Genomic DNA, 20,192 nt, shown 5'->3' on the forward strand with positions numbered 1-20,192 from the left:
CCCACAGGAAGCCTGCTTCTCCCTCTGCCTGCTTCTCCCTCTGCCTATGTCTCTGCCTCTATCTCTCACATAAATAAATAAATAAAATCTTAAAAAAAAAAAAAAGACACTATTTTGCCTATATAAAATAATCCACCAAATAAGTTATTAAATTTTTGTGTTTTTTTATTTTTTTTTAAATTCTTATTTATTTATGATAGTCACAGAGAGAGAGAGAGAGGCAGAGACACAGGCAGAGGGAGAAGCAGGCTCCATGCACCGGGAGCCCAATGTGGGATTTGATCCCGGGTCTCCAGGATCACACCCTGGGCCAAAGGCAGGCGCCAAACCGCTGCGCCACCCAGGGATCCAAGTTATTAAATTTTTGAATAATAACAATTTATTATGTGGATTACTGAAATAAAATAAATATACATGGTCCTATAAACTTTTTTCCAAAGAAGTACCAAGTGTAGTTAAAGACACTTAGTATTTCTTAAATGTTTAAATGCAGAGACACTTTATACAATCCAACTGCTTTTTAACTGGTAATTTTTCACATTCTTTAGTTTTGGTTGCTGCTGCTAAGATTGTTTTAGAGTCTTTTAACCCTATCTTCTTCCAAAAACAAATGTTTTAACTACTTACATAAATACATGCAAATTGAAAGAAAAATTTAGAAATGAGTACATTAGAATAAAAACAAAAGTAAAATAAGGGCAAGAAAGATAAGATGAGAAGTTAGTACATAAAGTAACCAAAAGAGAAGTTAGTACAGAAATAAACATGCTATCAGAAGCAGATCATAGGGGCAGCCCCGGTGGCTCAGCGGTTTGGTGCCACCTGCAGCCCAGAGCCTGATCCTGGACACCTGGGATCGAGTCCCATGTCCGGCTCCCTGCATGGAACCTGCTTCTCCCTCTGCTTGTGTCTCTGCCTCTCTCTCTCTGTGTCTCTCATGAATACATAAATAAAATCTTTAAAGAAAAAAAAGGCAGATCATAAAGTTAGATCTAAGCTACCGGATAGTGTGCAAAGATGCAGACATTGGACACATGATTCACAGTGTCAAAGGTAAATACTAATCCTTTTCTTAGAATAATGATTTGTAATTAGTGTTTTATCTTTTATTTATTCCCTAGGAAAGAAGCTGAACTGGAAGAAAGTAATGCTGCTCACAGTCAAGCCACTCTGCTTTTGCAGGAGAGCTATCATAGTATAGTGCAAAGCCTTGGAGATGCTACTGCTCAATTTGAAAGGTATTCTTATTAAGAGTCTGCACTCCCAAATATAATATGAGTGGGGAGGTGTGGCTAGTGAAATCTGGAAAAATAATCACACAAATAAAGTGGTTGGTATTACTCTAAATTCTGTAATGACCAACCATAAATGGGCAACTAGGGTTACCTGGTAATCTTAGAGTGTAGTATACAAATTTCCTTTCCTGCCAGCCCCTTCCAATTTCATGCACTCTCAAACCTTTCAAGCTTCTGTCTTAATCTCCTTGACACCATCTTTTTCCTCATGAAGAATTCTAAATTTTGTTTCTCCTCATTACCAAACCTGTAAACACCTGCATTTATGCTCACCCTCTCTTACCACTACAGAAGCGTTCCAGTCTTTTAACCTTCAATGACATTATTCCATTTGTCCTTTTCAACCTTTCTACTGGATTTTTTCCATTCAATATTAAAACATGTTAATGTGCACTTATCTTTAAAATACATAAATTTTAGGGGCACCTAGGTAACTCAGTTAAGTGTCTGATTCTTGATTTCAGATAAGGTACAATCTCAGGGTCATGAGATCTCTCTCTCTCTCTCTCTCTCTGTCTCTCAAATAAAATCTTTAAAATACATTAATTTTATTAATTCCTTTGGCCCCCTCTTCCTTCTGCAGCTATCCAGCAACACCTCTCACTCCCAGCACCCTTCTTAATCCAAAATTCTACTCATCTTTGTAGTTTGTCTTGATAAAAAATTCTCTACACTTACTATCTCCACTTCCTCACTTCCTATTCCATCTACTTACTATTTCCCTTTTAAAAAGGGGCAGGGGGAGGGCTATTTTGGGAGGAACTACAAATTGCAGATGATAATTTTTTTTACGATTTTTTTTAAGATTATTTATTTATTCATGAGAGACAGAGAGAGAGAGAGAGAGAGAGAGAGAGTCAGAGATACAGGCAGAGGGAGAAGCAGGCTCCATGCAGGGAGCCTGATGTGGAACTCGATCCCAGGACTCCAGGATCACGCTCTGGACCAAAGACAGGCGCTAAACCACCAAGCCACCCAGGGATCCCCCAGATGATAATTTAAGAAATTGGTGCGCATCTCACACCAAAAGCATATTAATATAAACATTTTTATTATATTTAGATCATTTTGGGATGAGGTCTCTTTGTCTTATATCTATTTTAATGTATTTAATAAATATAGAAGGTTACTAAACATAAAGTATAAAACATAAAGATGAAATCAACATACATGAACCTGTAAAAGACAACCAAACCAGTAAGCCAAAAGATTTCAATAATTTGGTATTACGTAAGAGTTTCTCTACTATCCCATCTGCCTGCTATCCACCAACAGATAACACCATTTAAATTCTGCATTAATAATTTCCTCACGGGACACCTGGGTGGCTCAACGGTTGAGCATCTGTCTTCAGCTCAGAGCATGATCCCAGAGTCCGAGGATCGAGTCCCGCCCGCATCAGACTCCCTTGCGAGGAACCTGCTTCTCCCTTTGCCTATGTCTCTGCCTCTCTCTATGTGTCTCTCATGAATAAATAAATAAAATATTTTTTAAAATAATAATAAACTTTTTCCCTGTGTATAATTTTATAGCATCTATATCCATACAAATAATACATAATTTTGCCTTTTTCCTGAACCTTGCCAAAAAGTGTGATTATGGTGTATGCCATTTCCTGAGACTTGTCTTTATATTCTGCATTATGTATGTTTCAAGAATCAAATCACATTGTTGACTGAGGTTATAGTTTATTCATAGTAACTGCTGTAGAATATTTGATTTTATTAATATAGCACAATTTACCCATTCTCACTTTGAGCTTTGGGTTGGTTTTTCATTTCTTTTGTGCATTTTTTTTTATTATTTTTATTTTTTTCATCATGATAAGTATACTCTTTAATCCCTATCCCCTATTTCCCACATCCCCCCACCCATCTCCCCTCTGGTAACCATCAGTTTATTCTCTATAGTTAAGAGTCTGTTTCTTGATTTATCTCTCTCTGTGTTTCTCTTTTATTTACTTAATTGCTTTTTTGTTTCTTAAATTCCACATAAATGAAATCATATGGTATTTGTCTTTTTCTGACTTACTGTGCTTAACATTGTATTCTCTAGCTCTATCCATACTGTTGGAAATAGTAAGATTTCATTTCTTTTTTATGACCGAATAACCCATTGTATATGTATCTACCACATCTTCTGTATCTAATCATCTATCAATGGACACTTGGGCTGCTTCCATAGTTTGGCTGTTATTGATAATACTGCTATAAACATAAGAGTGCATGTGTCCCTTTGAATTAGTGCTTTTGTATAGGGGGTAAATACCCAGTAGTGTGATTACTGGGTCATAGGGTATTCCTATTTTTAATTTTTTGAGGAACCAGCATACTGTTTTCTATAGTGTCTTGCACCAATAGTGCAAGAGAGTGCCTTTTTTTCTACATCCTCATCAACACTTCTTTCTCGTGTTTTTGATTTTAGCCATTCTGATAAGTGAGAGGTGATATCTCATTGTAGTTTTGATTTACATTTCCCTGGTGACAAGTAATATTGAGCATTTTTCATGTATCTGTTAGCCATCTAGATCTCTTTAGAGAAATGTCTGTTCATGGCTTCTCATTTTTTAATTGAACTATTCGTTTTTTTAGATGTTGAGTTATATATTCTTTATATATTTTGGGTACTAAGCCATCACTGGATGTGTCATTTGCAAATATCTTCTCTCACTCAGTAGGTTGCCTTTTAGTTTTATTGATGGTTTCCTTCACTAGTCCAAAGCTTTTATTCTGATATAGTCCCAATAGTTTACTTTTGCTTTCATTTCCCTTGCCTCAGCAGACGTAGCTAGAAAAATATTGTTACAACCAATGCAGAAACATTAATGCCTATGCTCTTTCAAGGATTGTTATAGCTTCCAGTCTCACATTAAGGTCTTTAATGCAGTTGTGAGTTTATTTTTATGTATGGTGACACTGGTACAGTTTCATTTGTTTGTCCAGTTTTCCCAATACCACTTGTTGAAGAAGTTGTCTTTCTCCCATTGTATATTCTGTCCTCTTTTGTCCAAGATTAATTGACTACATAATTGTGGGTTTATTTCCAAATTTCCTGTTTTGTCTTATTGATCTATGCCTGTATCATACTGTTTTAATTACCACTTTGTACCATAACTTGAAATCTGGAATTGTGGTAACTCAAGTTTTGTTTTTCTTTTTCAAGATTGCTTTTCTATTTCAAGAGGTCTTTGTGGTTCCATACAAATTTGGGGATTTGTTCTAGTTCTGTGAAAAACACTCTTGATATTTTGATAGGGATTGCATTACATCTGTAGATTGCTTTGAGCAGTACAGAAGCTTTAACAATATTTGTTCTTTCAACCTATGAGCATGAAATGTCTTTTCATTTCTTTGTGTCATCTTGAATTTCTTTCATCAATATTTTACAGTTTTCAGAGTACAGATCTTTCACTTCTTTGGTTAAGTTTATTCCTAGATATTGTTTTTTGTACAATTCTAAATGGTATTTTCTTAATTTCTCTTTCTGCTTCATTATTAGTGTATAAGAATACTACACATTTCTATACATTGATTTTGTATCCTGTGACTTTACTGAATTCATATATCGGTTCTAGTAGTTTTTTGGTGGATTCTTTAGGATTTTCTATACATATGTCATCTACAAATAGTGAGAGTTTCACTTCTTTCTTACCAATTTGGATGCCTTTTATTTCTTTTTGTTGTCTAATTGCTGTGGCTAGGATTTCCAGTACTATGTTGAATAAAAGTGGTCGAGTGGACATCCTTGTCTTGTTCCTGACCTTGAGGGAAAAGCTCTCAGTTTTTCACTATTGAGTATAATGTTGGCTGTGGGTTTTTCATATAAGGCCTTTATTATGTTGAAGTTTGTTCCCTCTAGACCTACTTTACTACTTTACAGAGGGTTTTTATCATGAGTATCATTTATCATTTGTCAAATATTTTTTCTGCTTCTATTGAAATGATCATATGATTTTCATCCTTTCTTTATTGATGTGATGTTGATTATATCCCAGGAATAAATCCTACTCAGTTGTGCTGTGTGTGTGTTTTTTGTTTGTTTGTTTGTTTGTTTTTTAATGTATTGTTGGATTCAGTTTGCTAATATTTTGTTGAGGACTTTTGCATCTATATTTATAAGAGGTAGTAGCGTATAGTTCTGTTTTTTTTTTTTTTTTTTTTTTGTGGTGTCTTTATCTGATTTTTGTGCTTGAATGATACTGGCCTCAAAGAATGAATTTGCAAGTTTTCCTTCCTCTTATTATTTTTTTTTGAATAGTTTGAGAAGAATAGGTATTAACTCTAAATGTTTCATAGAAACTTTTGTTATTTTTAATAGTATTCTTAGGAATATTCTTGTAGTCTCCTAGTATACATGTATAACAATTACACTAAAGTCCTACATATGTGAATGTTCAACTTTAAAATGTAATGCCAAATTGCCTTACAAAGTGGCAGTGAGAATCTACAGTTTCACTAGGGTTATACAGGTAACCGTTGATCTACTTCCTCTCCAAAGTTTGTTGTATTTCTTAAATTTTACCAGTGTACTTAGTGTAAAATGACTTTCTCCTGGGAATAATCCACCTTTCCTTTTCTATAAAAGACTCGTATATGACTTTTATTCATTTCTCTATAGTATCACTATCTTTTCCTGATAGTAAAGTTTTTATCAGCAGTATGGTTCCAAATATCTTCTACCAAAGTATGACTTTTCATTTTCTTTATGGTTTCTTCTCATGACTAGAAATTCTTGATTTTAATTTTTTTTAAACATTTATTGAGAGAATGAGAGCGCACAGCATAGTGGGGAGGGGCAGAGGAAGCAAATCAGACACACCACTGAATGTGGAGCCGCACAACCCTGAGATCATAACCCAAGCCAAAATCAAAAGTCAGATAACCCAACCAACGCAGCCACCCTGGTGTCCTAATTTTATGTTTGAATTTATAGATTTTGATATGAACATGTTTGCATATAGTTTAATAACTTCTTTCTGTCTAAAGAACATATTTATGTTCTTTTAAAGTTTCATTTTCCCGGGATCCCTGGGTGGTGCAGCGGTTTGGTGCCTGCCTTTGGCCCAGGGCGCGATCCTGGAGACCCAGGATCGAATCCCACGTCGGGCTCCCGGTGCATGGAGCCTGCTTCTCCCTCTGCCTGTGTCTCTGCCTCTCCCTCTCTCTCTCTCTCTCTCTCTTTCTGTGTGACTATCATAAAGAAATAAAAATTAAAAAAAATAAATAAAGTTTCATTTTCCCATCTAGAACAGGTTTCTGTGTGTGCAGTGATATAGGGATCAAATTTTTTTTGTTTTTCCATATGGATAATCTAGTACAAGTATATGTGTACATATATTTTTAATTTATATTTGTCCAAGCATAAATATAAATTATATTTTAGTATTCTTTTCAACTCTGTGGAGGGATTTCCTTTCCTGCTACTTTCAAAAATTGTGCCTTGGAAGCCTTTTAGCCATTCTATGACTTCACTCACCATCTATATGCTAATAGCATTAAAATTTATTTCTTCAGGGGTACCTGGATGGCTCAGTGGTTGAGCATCTGCTTTTGACTCAGGTCATGAACCCCAGGGTCCTGGGATCAAGTTCTGCATCAGGTTCCCTGCAGGGAGCCTGCTTCTCCCTCTGCCTGCGTCTCTGCCTCTGTGTGTGTGTGTGTGTCTCATGAATAGATAAGTAAAATCTTTGAAAAAAAAATATTTCTTCAAACCAGATCTTTCAGCTTTATACCCATCTATCTAGCTGCCTATTTGACATCTCCAGGTAGATATCTCCCTACTGTGTAATATTAACCTGTCCAGAACAACTCTTGATTTTCTGTCTCTTTCTTCCTCTTATTTCAGTCAATGACATCTCCCTCTTCCCAGCTTCTCATTCCATAAACCTGAGTCATCTTTAATCATTTTCTCTCCCTTTCTCCTAACATCCACCCTATTTTGTGAAATTTGTGATTTTGTCTTCAGAAAAGATTTCACATCTTTCCATTGCCAACTCCTTAGTCCAACCATCGTGTATCACTCATCTGGGCTGATGTACACCACAGTGATGACTGCCTTATGTCTCTAGCATCCGTTCCTGCATCTCTTCTTCATTACATTCCAGTCTCATCTCTTAGTGTACTGTGTTCTACCTGCCTCCCAGCATGGATGCTTCTTTTCCCTTGGCAACACTTTCACCTGAACCCTAGCTAACTTTTCTTTAACCATCACATCTCAGCTTAACTATAAATTCCTCAGAAGAGCCTTTTTTGAATCACTAAAAGTGGTACATTCCCATTGTCAGCTTAAGTGCTCCTTAGTTTTCTTTTTTTTCCTTTTTTAAGCTTTATTTATTTGTGGGAGAGTGCACAGGTGAGTGTGGGGGCAGGGCAGAATGAGAGGGCAAAATGGACTCCCCACTGAGCAGAGAGCCTGACGGGCTGAGCTTGAGCCAAAGGCAGTTGCTTAACCAACTGAGCCACCCAGGCACTCTTCTCTAGTTTTCTTCATAATACAAATTTTATTATACATATATTTTCACATTTTTTTGTGAAAACCTGAAGAGGCATTTCCTTATCTTCCCCACAAAACCATAAACTCTGTGACAATAGGTGCAGAGATCATATATTTATTTATTTTGGAGTAATTTTCATGTTAGGTATACTTCATACACATAGTAACCACTTAATTTTTTTTTCTTCTTTGGATGAACAGCCTATGCCATATCAGCTCATTAGTACTGACCTCAGAATACCGAATTCTTACCTGTGTAAATGCACGGTTCATAAGGTTTTATTTGTGTTACCTTAAATTGTATAAAATATAAACTAATCAGCTATTTATTTATCATGCACGCAATAGTTAGAAAAATCCTTCAACTTTTTATTTTCCTTTTAATAAGTTATAAAGCATTTATGGCTCGGGAGATAGAAGATCTTAAATTGGAGAACTTGTCACTTCAGGAAAAAGTGACCAGGGCTGAGAAAAGTGCAGAAGATACTCAACATCAGATATTGGCAACTGAGAATGCAAATCAAGAATACGCAAGGTACATGGGAGAACTAAAACCTGTCCATACTTATAGCCTTAGAACCATTAAGACAATTAAATGTCGAAAGCCAACTACTAAGTGATGCAGGGAATTTTAATTTCATTGCTCTGGGTGATCTTCAATTGCAAATTAAGAATTTACACAGTTAGGGGATCCCTGGGTGGCGCAGCAGTTTAGCGCCTGCCTTTGGCCCAGGGCGCGATCCTGGAGACCCGGGATCGAATCCCACGTCGGGCTCCCAGTGCATGGAGCCTGCTTCTCCCTCAGCCTATGTCTCTGCCTCTCTCTCTCTCTCTCTCTCTCTCTCTCTCTGTGTGTGACTATCATAAATAAATAAAATTTAAAAAAAAAAAAAGAATTTACACAGTTAAAAAATTTTTGAAGAGTTCTTTGAGTTGTTTTTTTTTTTCTTTTTTTAAGTAAAAGAAAGGGAAAAAGTTATTAAAATGGCTATAAAATGTTTAGTGGACTCTTCTCTCTTAAACTCAAGGATGCTCCTGGATCTGCAGACCAAATCAGCACTTAAAGAAGCAGAAATTAAAGAAATCACAGTCTCTTCTCTTAAAACAATAACTGATTTGCAGAACCAACTCAAGCAAAATGGTGAAGAGTTAAAGAAACAACTGGAAGAGGAAGAAACAAGGTAATCTAGGTTTAGAACCTGACTGCCATACAACCGCAGTTATTTTTTTCTAATACACTATGTTTTTAAATTTCATTTTGCCTTACAGAAAAGCTGGAAAAGAAAACACAGTGGCAGAGTTAACTGAGGAAATGAATAAGTGGCGTCTCCTTTATGAAGAACTATATAATAAAACAAAACCTTTTCAGGTTTGTCAGTTGGGACTACACTAACTTGTGTTTGTTTTAGGCTTTCACCTCGTTCCCTGTGACAGTCACCACAGTGACTTGGTTTTTCTGAAAGATCATTCTGCTGTACATTTACAGTACCAATTTAACTCCCTATTAAATGAGACTTACAAATTTTTTTTTAAATTATATGTACAATTTTTTATGTAGTCTTTATAGGCTAAAAACTACCTTCTAATAAGAAACTTAAAGTTAATAGTTTAGAAGGCTCTCCTGCTATAAATTTTTGATAATTAACGTATGTAAATTTGTGATACTCACTTTGTTATGATCTTTCTGTGTTTTTCAAAGTAATATACCTATCTTAAAATTTAAAAAGATAAATGCTAATCTCCACACTTTAAAAAGTGGAAAAACAGTATTGATTTTTTTAAAGTCTCAAAGAATTTATGGAGAGCCCTGAGAATATGTCCGCATGATCTGTTTTCATCCTTCGTTTGTTTTTGGGTTTTTTTTGTACTTGATTTTCCTATGTAGTTTATATGAGAAAAGTAAATTTAACATTTCTAAGTCTATTTTTAAAAATTCTTTTTCAGCTACAACTGGATGCATTTGAAGCAGAGAAACAGGCTTTGTTGAATGAACATGGTGCCGCTCAGGAACAGCTAAATAAACTAAGAGATTCATATGCTAAATTACTGGGTCATCAAAATCTAAAGCAAAAAATCAAGCATGTTGTGAAACTGAAAGATGAAAATAGCCAACTCAAATCGGTCTGTAAAATAACACTTAGTTCTATTGAAGGTATTAGGGTGGGGTGTTTGTTATTCTAACATTTCAGTTTAAGGAAGGGCTTTGGTATCAGAAAAAATAAGTTTATAGAAAAATATCCATCTGAGAATTGTGGATCTATTTTAGAATGTTGACCAGGTAATTATTGACGTTTTCAGGTTTTCCAACTACCTCATTAGTATATTGGAAATCACTAGTGTAATTGAAAGAGTTCATAAGCTTTACACATCCATTTCTATTTCCAAAATAGCAAAGTCCTTGATATAAATAAATATCATAAAGATAAGCAGTATTCAAAAATAGTTTAAGCATTTAGGGTCCCTGGCTGGCTCAGTTGGTAGAATATGTGACTTTTGATCTCAGAGTCATGAGTTTGAACCCACATTAGGCATAGAGATTACTTAAGAAAAAAATAGTTAAGCATTTAAGTTTTTTTTAACAGCTATATTAAGATATAATTCACATACCATACGATTCACCCATTTAAAGCATTCAACTCGGTTGTTTTTCATACATTCACAGATATGCAACCATTTCTGTGGTCAGTTTTATTTATTTTTTTTAAATTTTTTTATTTATTTATGATAGAGAGAGAGAGACAGAGACACAGGCAGAGGGAGAAGCAGGCTCCATGCACCGGAACCCGATGTGGGATTCGATCCCCGGTCTCCAGGATCGCGCCCTGGGTCAAAGGCAGGCTCCAAACCACTGCGCCACCCAGGGATCCCCTGTGGTCAGTTTTAGAACATTTGTGTCACCTTAGATTGAATCCCTCTACCCTTTAACTATCATCTCTCTATGTCCTCATTCACCCCTCCCACTACCAAACTACTTCCCATCTCTGTAAATTTCCCTGTTCTGGATATTTCCTGTTTGTGCACTCAAATAATATGTGGTCTTTTTGACTAGCTTCTTTTGACTAACAGTGTTTTCAGTGTTCATCCATGTTGTAACATGTATCAGTACTTAATCCCTCTTTATGACCTAATTATATTTCATTGTATGGATATGTCATATTTATCTGTCAGTTGATAGACATTTGACTTGTTTCCATCTTTGAGCTATTATGAATGATGCTACTGTAAACCTTCATGCAAGAGTTTTTGTTTGGACATATGTTTTTATTTCTCTTGGGCTTTACTAAAAAGTGAAATTGCTTGGTAATTTAGTGTCTTTATGTTTGGTAACTTAATGTTTAATTTAGTAACTTATGTTTAATTGCTTGGTAATTTAGTAACTTTATGTTTAAACAGTTTGAGGAACTGTTTTCCAGAGTAGCTTTATCTTTCTACATTCTACCTGCAATGCATGAGGGTTCCAGTTTTTCCACATCTTCACCAATATTTGTTGTTATCTGATTTTTTCATTCTGACCATTCTAGTGGACATGAAGAGATACCTAATTGTGGTTTTGATTTCAATTTTCCTGGTGACTAATGATGTTGACCATCTTTTCATGTGCTTATTGGCCATTTGTATATCTTGCCTGGAGGAACTATTCATATCCTTTGCCCATTTTTAATTGGATTATTGTTTGGTTTTTTTAAAAATTATGACCGTTCTTTACATGTGTGTATGTTCCTTATCAGATACATTTTCTTGAAATATTTTCTCGCATTCTATACATTGTCGTTTCACTTTCGTATTGATGTTCACTGAAGCACAAAATTTTGACAAAGTCTAATATATCTTTTCCTTTGTTTCTTGTTCTTTGGCATTTAACAATCCTTTGTCAAATCCTAGGTCATGAAGATTTATCCCTTTGTTTCCTTCTAATAGTTTTATGTTTAAGCTTTTACATTTAGGTCATTGATCTATTTGAGGGTTTTATATACAGTGTGAGGTAAGGGTCCAACTTTATTCCTTAGCATGTGGATATCTAGTTGGTCTCTTGCCATTTGTTAAGGAGACTCTTCTTTCCCCAGTGAATGGTCTTGGCATCTTTGTTGAAAATCAGTTGACCACATATTTATGGTTTATTTCTAGACTCTCAAATGCATTCCACTGATCTATCCTTGTACTTCCACACTGTCTTGATTACTGTTGGTTCATAGTAAGTTTTAAAACCAGGAAGCATGGATCATGCTTTTTTTTTTTTTTTTTTTTTTTTCCCAAGACTGTTTTTGCTGCTCTGGGTCCCTTGCAATTCCATATGAATTCCAGAATCAGCTATCCAGCTTTTACAAAGAAGTCATTTAAGATTCACATGGGAATTACGTTGAGTCTGTAGATAGCCTTGGAGCATGTTGCCATCTTAACTATGTTACATCTTCTGATCCATGAACATGAGATATTTTTTACAATTATTTAGATCTTTAATTTCTTCCAACAACATTTTGGAGTTTTCTTTTTTTTTTTTTTTAATTTTTTTTTTTTGATTTTTATTTATTTATGATAGTCACAGAGAGAGGGAGAGAGGCAGAGACATAGGCAGAGGGAGAAGCAGGCTCCATGCACCGGGAGCCCGATGTGGGATTCGATCCCGGGTCTCCAGGATTGCGCCCTGGGCCAAAGGCAGGCACCAAACCGCTGCGCCACCCAGGGATCCCTTTTTTTTTTTTTTTTACATTTTGGAGTTTTCAAAGTATAAATTTTGTACTTCTTTTGTTAAATGTATTCTTAAGTATTTTATCCTTTTTATTGTTATTGTAAATGAAGTTGTTTCCTTAATTTCATATTTGGGTGGTTCATTGCAAGTGTATAGAAATAAATTTGATTTTTGTGTGCTCGTCATGTTTTCTCCAATCTTGTTAAACTCATTTATTTGTTGTAATAGTTTTTTTTAGTGGCTTCTTTAGGATTTTCTGTATAGAAGATCATTTGTAAATAGAGATAGTTTTACTTCTCTTCTAACCTGAATGCAGTTGATTACTTTTTCTTGCCTAAGTTCCCTGGGTAGAACCTCCAGACAATGTTGAATAGAAGTGATAAGTGAAATCCTTGTTTCGGTCCTGATTTGGGGGAAAGCATTCACACTTTCACCATTAAGTAAACTATTAGTTGTGGGTTTGCCATAGCTACTCTTTATCAAATTGAGAAAGTTTTCTTCTATTACTATTTTTTTTTAGTGTTTTTATCATAAAAGGGTGTTAAATTTTGTCAAATGTCTTTTTTGTGTCTATAAGGTGATCAGGTGACTTTCACTCTATTGATATGCTCTCTTAAATTAATTGATTTTCGGATGTTAAATTAACCTTGCATTTCTGATAAATTTCACTTGGTCATGGTGTATAACTCCCTTTATAGGTTGCTGGATTCACTTTGCTAATATTTGCTTAAGATGTTTTCATCCATATTCCCAACAGATACTGATCTATAGGTTTAATGTAATATCTTTGTCTGGCTTGGGTATCAAGGTAATGCTGACCTCATAAAATTAGTTGGGAAATATCTTGTCTTTTTACTTTTTGAAATAGTTTGTGAATAATTGGTATTAATTCTTCACTGAATGTGCAATAGAATTCAGTAATGAAGCCATCTGGACCTTGGCTTTTCTTTGTGGGTAGTGTTTGCTTACTTTTCAGTCTCTTTACCTCGTATGAGTCTGTTCATATTGACTTCTTTTTGGCTAGTTTCAGTAGTTTGTGTCTTCCTAGGAATTTGTCCATTTCATTTAAGTTCCAGATTTATGGATATACAACTGTTCACAGTATTCTTTTTAATAATCCTTATAATTATGATAAGGTCAGTCATCATGTCCCTTCTTTCATCTCTGATTCTAGTAATTTGAGTATTCTCACTTTTTTATGTTTCCTTTAGTTCTATGAATATATTTATAATGGCTACACTAAAATCTCTTTTTTGGATAAGTCCAATATCTGGTTACTATTGCAGGCAGTTTTTGTTCCCTGCTTTTTTCCAATGTATAGGTCATGCTTTCCTGTGTATTTGTAAATTTTTGTTAGATAGTGGATACTTTAAATTATATATTGTAGTACTCTGGTTACGGCCCTCTCCTTCCAGGCCTGCTGTCATTTTCTTTGTTTAGTAATCGGTTGGATTGTGCTAGTAAAGCCTATTCCTTCTATCATGCCCAGGAATGTTGTGCCTCTGATGTTGCTACTCAGGGAGTTTCAGTTTAGAACATGCCCACAGTCACCCTGACATGACACTGATTTTGATAGGGCTGTCTTCCTCTATTTCCCTGATCACCTGTTCCTAGATAACTAGTTGCTTATTGCTCTGTTATTTCCAGCAGTGCCCTGGAGTATAATTGCTCTATGAGCTAACCCAATTAAATTCTGGCTCTTTCATTGGAAGTGTGTCTGAGGTCAGTGACTGATTATGTTCTGACTCCAGAAGGGCTCCTCCCTGATGTTATATTTACCAGGTCTAAACCTACAGTTTAGCCTGTATTTTGAAGCACCTCCCAGTTCCCTTATTCCCTCACTCTCCTGTTATTCACAACACCCTTCAGCTTGAACTTCTCTAAAGTCTGTTGCAAGTGAAATCAGCCCCTTTGGCAAGAAATTAGGAGCTACAAGTTTTATAGCCTACTCCCTACCCCCAAATAAAATCTCTGAGACAGGGCTCTGGAGCTGAAGTTGGAGAAAATGACAAGCTTTTCTATGAGTGATACATCTTGCCTAGGGACTGAGTGCTTGGTGGACATAGGGGAAAGGGGAACAGCCTGAGGTTCTCTCAGATTGCCTTTCCTGGCATGGAATCATTGCCTCATGAGCCAGGGCAAAGGCCATCAGGGTCCCAGCATTTTCAGCACACAGCATTTAAGGTAGAGCCTTTGTTCTACAGAAGAAAGGTTTCTACACCTCTCAGCCACATGTACTTGGGACATGGCCTCAGCAGCAGGTAGCTGGGGGTTGCTGGGTGGGGAGAGGGCCCTGTATTCCCGACTACACCTGTCTGGTATAGGGTGTTCACCTTGCTAAACTAGGAGTTGGGAAAAAGGAGCAGGATTGGTTCAGATACCACAAACCCTTGCCTTTCTGTACCATATTTTTCTAGATATCCTTGAAAAGATGTTTCTTCATTAGCTATTTTGCTTTGGGACTATTTTTACATGCTTTAAATGGTTACCTTTTTTATGATTTTTAGTTTCACTAGGAAGCAGGTTAGTGGAGCTTCTCATGCTGTCATTCCAGAGATTGATCTCTGCACTTAATTTAGAGATGAACTTTCATCAGAAACATAGTTTTGGGGGCACCTGGGTGGCTCAGTCAGTTAGTGTCTGCCTTCAAGAGTCTGCCTTCAGCTCAGGTCATGATCCCAGGGTTCTGGAATCAAGTCCCATGATCAAGTTCCCTGCTCAGCAGGGAAGTTGGCTTCTCCCTCTTCTTCTGCCCCTCCCCCTGCTTGTGCTCCCTTGCTCTCTCTGTCAGATAAATAAGTAAAATCTTAAAAAAAAAAAAAAACTAACTGTAGAGTGGCAAGAGGATTTAAATGTCCCATTATCTCCTTTGTCACAGCCCTTCAGAGTCATTTTGTAATTTTTAGTCTTAAAGCCCGTATCTAGTAGCGATTTTTGCCTTTTGGCTTGGTAGATGAGCAACTTTGGAACTTGTCAATAACATCGATAACAGGTTTCACGCACATGAACTTTAATAATTGTTGCCTATATTTTTCTTACATAGGAGGTGTCAAAACTCCGCTCTCAGCTCGCTAAAAGAAAACAAAGTGAGACAAAACTTCAGGAGGAATTGAATAAAGTTCTTGGTATCAAACACTTTGATCCTTCAAAGGCTTTTCTTCACGAAAGCAAAGAAAATTTTGCTCTCAAAACACCATTGAAAGAAGGTAAGAAATGAATAAATGTGTGTCATCTTTCTTTGGATTTGCTTTCACAGCATTTCTCAAGTTACCCATTTTTATGAACTGTGAAAATTTGACAATTTCTGATATAGAAAATCCATACTAAGATTTTTATGTAAAATGCCTCTCTTTCCTCTTCCATATTCCCTATTTTCCACATATCTAGATCCCACCTTCAAGCTCAGTTCACGTCCCATCTTCCTTGAAACCTTGTCTATCTGGCTTTTTTTGCTCCTACCTACCCATCCACCCCCAGAAATGCTCCCTCTATCATACCCTTAAAATTTTAACCTACATGTCAAATCTGTAGATGTGGAAAAGTAAAGTTTTCTTTTTTGACTATGAATCTTTTTATCTTTGACAATAAATCAATATTGGTTGAAATGGTGAATGAAGAAATAGAATTATGTGGGGTACCTGGCTGGTTTAGTTGGAAGAACATGCAACTCTTGATCTCAAGGTCATAAGTTCAAGCCCCACATTGCGTATAGAGATTATTTAAATAAAAAAACTTTAGAAAAAACGTTTTTAATATAATTATACTACAGAATGCAAACATTGCTCACCTGCCTTATAGAAGATAGGAAATGCCTGTTTTTAGTTTATAATGACTGATGGATTCAGTTTAACTTAAAATACTAATACCTCCTTTTTAATAATTCTTCCAGGCAATACAAACTGCTATTGAGCTCCTGTGGAGTTTCAAGAATAATGCACGTCAATATCGGGAAGACCTGTTAAAAATTATTTCGTTCTTTTTATTATTGTTTTTGCTATTGTTACTGTTATTATGATGTTTCTAATGAATATTTTTAATGTATTTAATATTAACTTCCTGTTCTTAAGTATGTGAAGGGAAGTTCACATACATACATACCAGTATGACTTCTGACATTTTATTTTCTATTGTCTGTACCTCCTCCTTGATGCTTACCTTTATCACCTCATTCTAAACTTTCTCTCTGGCTTTCCAACTTTACAGCTCATCCCATCAAATCAACATTCCTTTAAAAATTGCTGATTATTATTCTCCTACTCTGAAACCTCAATGGTTTCAAGATTCTAATCCAGAGTTTTTTTAATTCAATACTGGAAGCCTTTTCTAATCTGAACATCTTAAACTGGGCAAAAACACCTCGGTCTGTTCTTGACTCTACTTTGTCTAATAATGTTCATTCTGTTATATCCATCATCCATTTGTCCAGTGCAAATAAGAAATAAGGGTATGTCTAACTCCACAACAATCTTTTTGTCTCTTATCAGGGTCACTGAGTTGGTCAAGAATTTGCAGATTCCTAGACTCCATCTCAATCCTACTAAATTAAAATCTGGAGTTTAGCCTGAACATCTGCATTTTTTTTTAACATCTGCCTTTTTAACCAACTCTGCAGTCAATTCTTAGATACACTAAAAATCTGAGAAACTGTCCTCAAGAGAATTTGTCTTAGAGTGCTTGGCATCTGATTACTAACTGCTTAGTTAATAAGTGTGTAATATGAAATAAAACCACACATTAAGTCATTTACCCAGTTATTCAACTTATATGAAGTTACATAAATGGTTCTATTTAAGGTGTATTTCTTGTCTTTGTTCTCCCCTCCCTACCTTGTCCCGAGAATCACACATAGTAGTATATTATTTAGAAACTGGTGATTCTTCATTTAAAATAACTGATTTGGGCAGCCCCCGTGGCTCAGCAGTTTAGTGCCGCCTTCAGTCCGGGGCCTGATCCTGGAGACCTGGGATCAAGTCCCACATCGGGCTCCCTGCATGGAGCCTGCTTCTTTGTCTGCCTGTGTCTCTGCCTCTGCCTCTCTCTCTCTCTCTCTCTCTCTCTCTCTGTGTGTGTGTGTGTGTCTCATGAATAAATAAATAAAATCTTTTTAAAAATTAAATAAAATAACTGATTTATGGGATGCCTGGGTGGCTCGCCGGTTTAGCGCCTGCCATCAGCCCAGGGCATGATCCTGGAGTCTTAGGATCAAGTCCCACATTGGGCTTCCTGCATGGAGCCTGCTTCTCTCTCTGCCTGTGTCTCTGCCTCTCTCTCTCTCTGTCTGTTGTGAATAAATAAATAAAATCTTTAAAAAAATAAAATAACGATTTACAAAGTTGGTATGATATTGTAAGCCAAAAGTTCAGAAGAACTGTAGAAATTAGAAAAAAAAACACTTCAAATTAAAGACAAAAATAGGTGAAAAGTGAAACAGTGTTAAAAGATATACCATTCTGAGGCATAACATCAGCAAGGTGGCAGAAGAGAATCCTTGGACCCTCCTCTCCCCAAAATACATACCAAGTCATTGGTAATACAGAGACAAATTCACTTTGTGAGCAATCCAGAAACTAGTTGAGAGTGCCAAAAATATAAGTAGGGAAAGCATAGTGCCTTCAATAAATAGTGTTGGCAAAACTGGATATCTAAATGCAAAACAGTGAACCATACACAAAAATCACCTCCAAGATCTTAAACCATTAAACAACTAGAAGAAAATATAATAGGAAAGTTTTATGACATCACTCTTGGCAATGATTTCTTGATTATGAGAGATATCAATAGCCTCCCTCAGGGGCACCTGGATGGCTCAGTTGGTTAAGCATCTGACTCTTGATCTCACCTCAGGTCTTAATTGTAAGATTCTAAATTCAAGCTCTGTGTTGAAAAAAATCAGAAAGGATATTGAAGATTTAGACAATACTCTGAACCAAGTTGATTAGATTGACATTTATGAAAAAACTACCCAACAACAATAATATATACATTCTTTTTATGTGAACATACAAAATTTACCAATATCGACTATATCCTGGACCACAAAACCAGTTCTCAATATTAATGGATTTCAATCATATCTGGTATGTTCTCTGTCCACAATAGATTTAATTTAGAAATCAATAACAGAACTCTGGAAAACCCATAGATAGTTGCGAGATTAATACATTTTTTTTTAAGATTTTTATCTATTCATTATAGAGAGCACAAGCAGGGGGAGTGGTAGGCAGAGTGAAAGGGACAAGCAGGCTCCCCGCTAAGCATGGAGCCCAGTTGAGGGCTTGATCCCAGGACCCTGGGATCCTGACCTGAGCCGAAGGCAGATACTTTACCAACAGAGTCACCCAGGTACCCCTAAATAATACATTTCTAAATAAGCCATGGGTCAGTGAGAAAAATCAAAGGGAAAATTAGGAACTTTTTCAAACAGAATCAAAATGAAGATACAACATATCAAAATGCTATGGACTGCTGCTAAAGCAGATTTCGAGCAGTTATCTCACTGAATGCCTATATTTCAAAAGAAGAAAGCTCTTAAATCAATAACTTTAGCTTTTAACTTAGGAATGAGAAATAGAAGAGCAACTTAAACCCAAACTAAGTAAAGGAAAAGGAAAACTAAAGGTCAGAGTAGAACTCAATAAACTAGAAAACAAAAATCATAAAGTCAATGCAAGATTTTATTTACTGAGATCAATAAAATTGCTAAACCTCTAGCTAGACTGATTAGGAAAAAAAATAAATAAATTACCAATATTAGGAATAAGAGAAGTATTTTTGTGAAGAACATATTTACTGCCTTAATTATAGTGATGGTTTTTTGGGTTGTGTATATCTATCTATATATGTATATCTGTCAAAACATCAAATTATATATCTTTAATATATACAGTTTATTGTATGTCATACCTCAATAAAGGTTTTAAAACATGGTTCATTCCCAAATTAAAGTCTTAATGTTGAGATTATTCTTTGGACTACTGGTTTAAAATGGATTTATTTATGAAGACTAGTTTATGTTTGTGTGTATTATTTTTTGTTAATATTTGTTTTAAATGAAATTAGGTTTCATTCTTGTACTTTTTTTAAAAAATTGAGTTTTGTAAGGAGGGTTTCAGAATTTTTTAATCATTAATGGAAGAAAATATGCCCTTGTTAAAAGTACATTTTCTAAAAAGAATATAAACAATGTGAAGCTAAAGATTTCTCCCCTTTTAAGATTATGAAGAAAATGAAACATCTTCTAAGGAGGAATCTTTGGTACCACATGTGTGATGGCTTCAGACTGAGAAGACTGAGTCCCAAGCTTTATTTTGTGTCCTCTCCTAACCCCAAACATCCCCAGCATTGTAATCCTTCAAGTATGATATAAATATCTTTATCTCAATAAATAAAATACCACATTCCATTTATTAGTATGTTTATTAGGTATTTGGAATGTAAAATATATTCTCAGAGTTTTACTAACACTCAGCAACTTCTGAGAAGCTTCTAGTCTTGAAAGGCCACATACTGGAAAGTGTTTGTGGTTAAGGCCTAATGAAGATTTATATATATATATATATAATTTTTTATATTTTATATTTATATATATTTTATATTTATTTTATATATATATAATTTTTTTAAAGATTTTATTAGCATGAGCAGAGGGAGAAGGAGAAGCAGATTCCCTACTGAGTGTGGAGCGACACACAGGGCTGGATCCCAGAACCCCGAGATGA

General features: G+C 35.5%; 1 protein-coding gene across 2 annotated transcripts in view; it reads left to right on the plus strand.

The window, feature by feature from the left end:
* The window catches only part of HMMR (hyaluronan mediated motility receptor), a 46,887-nt gene extending 27,011 nt beyond the window's left edge, over window positions 1–19,876 (plus strand). The window contains exons 12-18 of one of the 2 annotated variants that reach the window (XM_055324865.1): window positions 1,122–1,238; window positions 8,176–8,322; window positions 8,816–8,968; window positions 9,057–9,156; window positions 9,732–9,908; window positions 15,518–15,680; window positions 16,364–19,876. In XM_055324865.1, the coding sequence (XP_055180840.1) occupies window positions 1,122–1,238; window positions 8,176–8,322; window positions 8,816–8,968; window positions 9,057–9,156; window positions 9,732–9,908; window positions 15,518–15,680; window positions 16,364–16,383 (877 nt within the window). In that variant the 3' untranslated portion in view covers window positions 16,384–19,876. The remainder of the gene's footprint in view (window positions 1–1,121; window positions 1,239–8,175; window positions 8,323–8,815; window positions 8,969–9,056; window positions 9,157–9,731; window positions 9,909–15,517; window positions 15,681–16,363) is intronic. The other variant, XM_055324866.1, reaches the window with a different exon arrangement.
* The last annotated feature ends 316 nt before the right edge of the window (window positions 19,877–20,192 follow it).

This window comes from Nyctereutes procyonoides, unplaced genomic scaffold (genome assembly GCF_905146905.1).
Source record: "Nyctereutes procyonoides isolate TBG_1078 unplaced genomic scaffold, NYPRO_anot_genome, whole genome shotgun sequence".
Taxonomy (NCBI): domain Eukaryota; kingdom Metazoa; phylum Chordata; class Mammalia; order Carnivora; family Canidae; genus Nyctereutes; species Nyctereutes procyonoides.